At 35.2% G+C, this 7,659-nt stretch overlaps 1 protein-coding gene across 1 annotated transcript; it reads left to right on the top strand.

Moving 5' to 3' along the window:
* The first annotated feature begins 6,051 nt into the window (after positions 1-6,051).
* Positions 6,052-7,336, top strand: LOC142179237 (uncharacterized). The gene is made up of 2 exons (XM_075248969.1): positions 6,052-6,440; positions 7,034-7,336. Exons 1-2 carry the CDS (start codon positions 6,113-6,115, stop codon positions 7,108-7,110), a joined length of 405 nt encoding a protein of 134 aa, XP_075105070.1. The 5' UTR covers positions 6,052-6,112; the 3' UTR covers positions 7,111-7,336.
* Positions 7,337-7,659: the final 323 nt, after the last annotated feature.

Here is a 7,659-nt window from a genome sequence, read left to right on the forward strand (position 1 = left end):
ATTATCTCTGCATGATTTGAAGAAGTAGCAACCATAGTTTGTTTTATCGAACGCCATGATATGGTTGTACCTCTACTTGTAAATAAATAGCCTGTCTGAGATTGACCTTTGTGTGGATCAGACAAATATCCTGCATCTGCATAACCAATCAATGATGCTTGGATTCATTTGAATAAAATAAACCCATATCAATGGTCCCTTGGAGGTATCTGAATATATGTTTAATACCATTCCAGTGTCTTTGTGTTGGCGAAGTACTAAATCTTGCCAACAAGCTTACTGAGAAAGCTATATCTGGTCGGAAATTATTGGCAAGATACATTAATGCCCCAATTGCACTAAGATATGGTACTTCGGCACCAAGAAGCTCTTCATCATTTTCATGAGGTCGAAATGGATCTTTCTTTATATCAAGTGATCTCACAACCATCGGGGTACTCAATGGATGTGCTTTATCCATATAGAATCGCTTTAAAATCTTTTCGGTGTATGTCGATTGATGGACAAATATTCCATCTTTCATATACTCAATTTGTAGACCAAGACAAAATTTTGTCTTTCCAAGATCTTTCATTTCAAATTCTTTCTTCAAACAGTCTACTGTTTTTGGAAGCTCCCAAGGAGTTCCAATGATATTTAAATCATCAACATACACGGCGATTATAACAAATTCAGATCCAGACCTTTTTATAAAGACACAGGGACAAATTGGATCATTATTGTACCCTTCTTTCAATAGGTATTCACTCAGGCGATTGTACCACATACGTCCTGATTGTTTCAATCCGTATAAAGATTTCTGAAGCTTTATTGAACAAGTTTCTCGAAAATTTTTATATGCTTCTGGCACTTTAAATCCCTCAGGTACTTTCATAAAAATTTCGTTGTCTAATGATCCATACAAATAGGCTGTAACAACATCCATTAGATGCATATCAAGTTTTTCTTGTACTGCCATATTTATGAGATACCTAAAGGTGATAGCATCCACTACAGGAGAATATGTCTCCATATAATCAATTCCAGGCCTTTGGAAAAACCCTTGTGCCACAAGTCGTGCTTTATATCTAACGACTTCATTTTTATCATTTCGTTTTCGCACAAAAACCCATTTATACCCTACTGGCTTTATGCCTTCAGGTGTTCGAACTATGGGTCCGAAGACTTCACGTTTTCTAAGTGAAGTTAACTCTGCCTGGATAACGTCTTTCCATTTTGGCCAATCATTTCTCTGTCTACATTCATTGACAGATTTTGGTTCAAGATCCTCATCTTGTTGCATTATTTCAACATCAACATTATAAGCAAAAATGTTATCGATAACAATATTATTTCGGTTCATCTTTTCCCGGTTGAGACGTAACTTATTGATATCTCTTCATTTTCATTATTTTTAGGTACCTGGACCTCCCCTAAGGTCTTATCATTTGTTACACCTTGGGGCTCTTCTTGAGCCACTACCTCTGTGTTATGTTCACTTTGATCACTTGCTCCTTTTCTTCTTCGAGGATTTTTATCTTTAGAACCGATTGGTCTACCACGTTTCAAGCATGGCTTAGACTCAATTGCTTTAATTAATTGTTCTGTCGGGATATCAACTCGAATTGGAGTATTAGCAGCTGGAATACGTGACTTAGTCACCCTTGGTAGGTTAGTGAGTACATCTGGCAATTGATTTGCAATATTTTGTAAATGAATAATCTTTTGAACCTCTTGTTCACATTGATTTGTTCGAGGATCTAAATGAGACAGTGATAATGCATTCCAATCTATCTTCTTTTTCAGCTGCTTATTTTCTCCCCCTAATGTTGGATATACTGATTCATTAAAATGACAATCAGAAAATCTTGCCGTAAATAAATCTCCAATCATCGACTCTAGATATTTTATAATAGAAGGAGATTCATATCCAACATATATCCCCAACCTTCTTTGAGGACCCATATTTGTGCGTTGTGGTGGAGCAACTGGAACATATATCGCACAACCAAAGATCCTAAGATGGGAAATATTTGGCTCCTGACCAAAAGCAAATTGCAATGGGGAAACTTTATGATAACTTGTGGGCCTTATCCGCACAAGTGCTGCTGCGTGCAAAATAGCATGACCCCATACTGAAATAAGAAGTTTTGTTCTCATAAGCATTGGTCTAGCAATTAATTGGAGGCGTTTGATCAATGATTCTGCTAGACCATTTTGTGTATGAACATGAGCAACCGAATGTTCAATTGTTATCCCAGTTGAAATACAATAATCATTAAAGGCTTGGGATGTAAACTCACCGGCATTATCAAGACGAATTGTCTTAATTGCATAATCTGGAAATTGTGCTCTTAGCTTTATTATTTGAGCCAACAATCTCGCAAATGCCATATTGCGAGTTGATAGTAAGCGCACATGTGACCATCTTGTAGATGCATCTACCAAAACCATATAATATTTGAATGGTCCACATGGAGGGTGAATGAGCCCACATATATCACCCTGTATACGTTCCAGAAATGCAGAGGATTCCATCCTAACTTTAATAGTTGATGGTCTAATAATTAATTTTCCTTGAGAACACGCAGCATAAGAGAATTCCTTAAATTGAAGAATCTTCTGATTCTTCATTGCATGTCCATGTGAATTCTCAATTATTTTACGCATCATATTAGAACCAGGATGGCCCAACCGGTCATGCCAAATAATAAAATTATCTTGATTAGTAAACTTCTCGTTTACTACGGCATGTGTTTCAATCCTGCTAATACTTGTGTAGTATAAGCCGGAGGAAAAAGCAGGTAACATTTCAAGCACATATTTCTTATCGGACATTATTGTAGTAATATAAAGATATTCAATCTTTTCATCATTTGTAGTCTCAATATGATAGCCATTTTGGCGAATATCTTTGAAACTTAATAAGTTTCTTTGAGATTTATTACAATATAGTGCTTCACCAATAGCCAAATTTGTTCCTCCTGGTAGTAATAAATTGGTTATTCCAGAACCTTCAATTAATCTTGTACTACCGGATATTATATTAACATTTGCTTCTTTCATTACCAAATAAGAGAAATATCTCTTATCTTTTAAAATAGTGTGTGTTGTAGCACTATCCAGAAGACATATATCATCTTTATTAATCTTGAGTCCAACTGAAGACTGGGGAATTTTCATATTCTTCATATCCTCCTTTCAATTGAGCTATGCATGCAGCATTGTCTTCATACAATATTGTTGGAATATTCTCTTTCGAAGAAAGACCACATGTTTGCTGAATGTGTTGAGTTATAGATCTTAACCAAACGCATTCTCGACTTGCTTTGTGAATGGCTATTATCTCTGCATGATTTGAAGAAGTAGCAACCATAGTTTGTTTTATCGAACGCCATGATATGGTTGTACCTCCACTTGTAAATAAATAGCCTGTCTGAGATCGACCTTTGTGTGGATCAGACAAATATCCTGCATCTGCATAACCAATCAATGATGCTTGGATTCATTTGAATAAAATAAACCCATATCAGTGGTCCCTTAGAGGTATCTGAATATATGTTTAATACCATCCCTTGGAGGTATCCATTAAGAAATACATTAGAAATGTAGAAACTAGCAACACATGATGCATTAGGAAAATACACTCAAGAAAAATAAACTAGTTGCAAACATAAACATAACAACTTTTATAGCTTCATTCCCCAGTAAGATGATTAGTTCTTCTGTCAATATCCTCAAAGAAGTCCCCAACTTCTAATTGAGTAATATTTGTTAGGCCTTCAAAATCATCATCTTTATATGCAAGATGTGCCTTAGAATCATATTTATTTGAGGGACCTGCTTCATCATCATTATTTTGAAAGGTCAAGTGTGCCTCAACATTATTTTCTTTTTTCTTGAGGGAGGCTTGATAAAGTTTGACAAAATGTTCTGGTGTACGAAAAATGTGTGCCCAATGACCTCTCATACCACATCGGTGACACATACTAGCTTTACCTTTTGAATGATTAATTTGAGAACCCTTATTGTTCTCCAATTTATTTCCACCATAATGACGATAATTGTTTCGCCCCCTGCCACATCCACGTTTACGACCATGTCCACGACCACGGTTATTATTTTGTTTTCTTTCAAACTTATCATATGTTGCTACAGCATTCACTTCCGGAAATGGAGCTGACCCAGTGGGACGAGCTTCATGATTTTTCATTAATAGAGTATTATTCTGCTCAACCACAAGTAGGCATGTGATTAACTCAGAATATTTCTTAAAACCTTTTTCACGGTATTGTTGTTGTAGCACCACATTTGAAGCGTGAAAAGTAGAAAATATTTTTTCCAATAAGTCCTCATCTGTGATAGTGTCTCCACATAATTTTAAAAGAGAACTTACTTTAAAGATGGCAGAATTATACTCACTTACGATTTTAAAGTCTTGCAACCTTAAATGTATCCACTCATACCGAGCTTTCGGTAATACCGTAAGTTTTAGGTGGTCATATCGATCCTTCAAATTAATCCATAATTCAAGTGGATCTTTTACGATTAAATATTTAGTTTTTAACCCTTCATGTAGATGATGACGAAGGAAAATCATGGCCTTCGCTTTATCCTGATTTGATGCTTCATTTCTTTGTATAATAGTATTTCCAAGACCTTTAACGTCAAAGTGAATTTCAGCATCAAGAACCCATGATAAATAGTTCCTCCCGGTGATGTCAAGTGCCACAAATTCAAGTTTTGATAAATTTGACATAGTGAAAACTATCATAAAAGATGAATAAGTTAGAGAAATAATTATAATAATAAACAATTAATGAAAACAAAACGATTAAGGTAAAAGAAATGAAAATAGAGCTATATCATGTTAACAATCTACTATTTCATTTTATTCTTGTCATAAAGTAGAAATTACATACTTGTTTCATTTCACTTTATATTATTGATATATATGTGTTAATAGAACTGAACGTGACTAACATTATTTATATGTTCCAATAAATATAAAGTAATTAAACTATAAAATTATTGCTTGTCAATTTATTTCTCACAGTTCTTTAAAATGCCTTAAAGATATGTTTTGATCTAGGGAGTCCATGAATATTATAAGTATGACATTAGTGCATAGCTAGTTTGATGACTTTGAGGTCCTCTAAGAGTTGAGCACGAAAGGAAATAGTTATTTTATCACTGCAATATACTTAAACTATTTAAGATGCCCAAGCGCACAAGTAATCTGCAAACAATGAGAATATGATATATACTGCCATAAATAAAATGATTATAATGATACATACCTTAATAAAATATGGCTCAACTTAGCGGGAGTTAAGAATAAAATTAGAGTTTCGTGCTGATAACGTGTTATAAAATAAAAGCAATGCAGTAAAATGTAAACAAGAAGAGATAGAGAGAATGGAGAAGTGTTTTCTTCTTTCACTTTGGTGTAATTTTTCATTGCAATTACATGGCCTTTTATAGGCATAAAAAGTAAAGATGATGGACATAAAATAGGAAATTTAATCTTTAAGTTATTCACAACATGGGCATCCAATGTAGCATCCAATGTAGTATCCAATGTAGTATCCAAAGTAGTATCCAATGTACAAACTATTCATAACAAAACTAAAATTATTAAGAATACTAGTGATATTTTTATTGTTCATAATATATAACCTCTTAATAAATGACTTTGAGATTTCTTATGTGGTTGAACAGCATGAGATGATACTAGCTGAACCTAAGAATTTAATAACCGCGACCTAATATTTCTTAGTGGAGAAGAGATGAAGGCACGTGATGGGGAGAAATGTGCGAAAGGGGTGCCTGTTTGAAAGAAAACGAAATTATATCCAAGATTTATATATAGTCTGCTATAATATGTCATAATTGAAGTTTACGTGATCTTAAATTTGTTGGCATGAGGTCATGATTGCTTACGTGGTGTTTCATGACGTTTGCAAATAGCTAGTGCAGAAGGGATGGAGGCACGTGATGGGGAGAAATGTGTGACTTCCCCTTTCTTATGCTAAGAGGTCCACTATAAATAGCTCCTAAGAGGTCCTCGTTTTTGCATCAACAAATAAGAAAACACAATATAACTAATTAAAACCTTGAGATAAGCATATCAATGGCAGGGAAGGTTGAGAAAGTGCTTGCAGTAGTGATGCTTGCAATGCTTCTGTTTTCGGAGCATTTAATGGCTGCTAATCATGAAATTAAAACAACTGAAGATAACTCTACTATTAGCCCTTTCTGCTTAGTAAAATGTTTATTTGGATGTAGGGGGTTGCCACCTGTACAAGCATCCATTTGTGCTGCTCAATGTTATTTAAAGTGCCGTGACCAAGATGCGGCCAATATTGCTGAAACTAAGGGCATAATTGGTGAGACTGCATACAACCAGTATGATGTTGGATGTGCCGTTGGCTACTGCTCTGAGTTCCTGTTGAATTATGGTATATATATATCTCTCTCTCTTTCCCTCTCATAAATTGTGTTACCAATCATGTTTATAACACTTTAAACTGTTATAGAAATCAATTATTTAATTGTGTCTTTAGCTTGCTTCCTCATGTGCGTGTCTTATTCCTTTTCATGGGTCAAACACAGATCATGGATGGCAGTGAACTCGAGCCTAGCTAGTTTATATATGTCTTTGGTATCATATTGAAGTATTGCCTTACCATCTCATTTAAAAGATTAGTATAATTAAGGTGTTAGAAAGAATACAGTTTTATGTTGGGCTAAAACGGCCCGCGAATACTATTAACATGATGTTATATTGTCTGCTTCGGATCAAGCCTGCACGGTATTTTGCAAAAGGTCCCACATCATTAAAAGATCCATCTCTCAATCTTTTCAGCTACCGATGTGAGATTTTGTTCGCACACCCAACATTTTACTTAATTTTGTTCTCACCAGGTTCTCTGTAGAATTTTATAGGCTTTATATCTTTGTTATTCAATATTAATAGTAGCATAAAAGGGTCAAATGATCTTTCTCTAATATGCCTCTCTTCACCTGTTTTATTTATCTGTTGATGATGCAGATGAGAAGAGGTTCAAGTGCTGCATGGAATACTGCCGCGAGGACAAAATGATTTGTCCTGTTGAGGCTGCAGCTTGAAGAAATGGTTGCCCTAAAATTATGTAAAAACTATCGCCTCCTCAAATGGAAGTACACTACTGTTTCTACTTCCAGTATTGTTTAGTAGTAGTAGTAAATAAGTGAGGCATGTTATGTACTCTTATGTTTTGTAATCTTTATGCTTTTTAATAATGTAATCTGTTTGTGTGCTGTGTGCATGCAATGCATGCATACGAAGCTAGCTACCACTTTTTATGTACTAAAAGTGAAGAGTAACTTATTTTCTGATCGCTGAATACTTATATGCTCGATCGGGAAGCCATCTTTCTCAAGCTAGAAAATTAGTTCGGGTGGGCAATATATAGGGATGGCAAATGGGCGGGTTGGGCTGAATTTGGGCGGGTCAAGATGAGTTAGGTCAATAAATGGGTCATTGCCCAACCCAGCCCAAAGTGGACTTGGGCTAAGATGGGTTGGGTCAAGATGTGCTAAACAATGGGTCATAACCCAACCCGCTCAACTTGACCCATGTTTTAAGGGAGGAGGTGGGTGGTGCAAAAAAAAAAACAGAAAATTGAAAATACAAAA

The sequence above is a fragment of the Nicotiana tabacum genome, unplaced genomic scaffold (assembly GCF_000715075.1).
Source record: "Nicotiana tabacum cultivar K326 unplaced genomic scaffold, ASM71507v2 Un00433, whole genome shotgun sequence".
NCBI lineage: Eukaryota > Viridiplantae > Streptophyta > Magnoliopsida > Solanales > Solanaceae > Nicotiana > Nicotiana tabacum.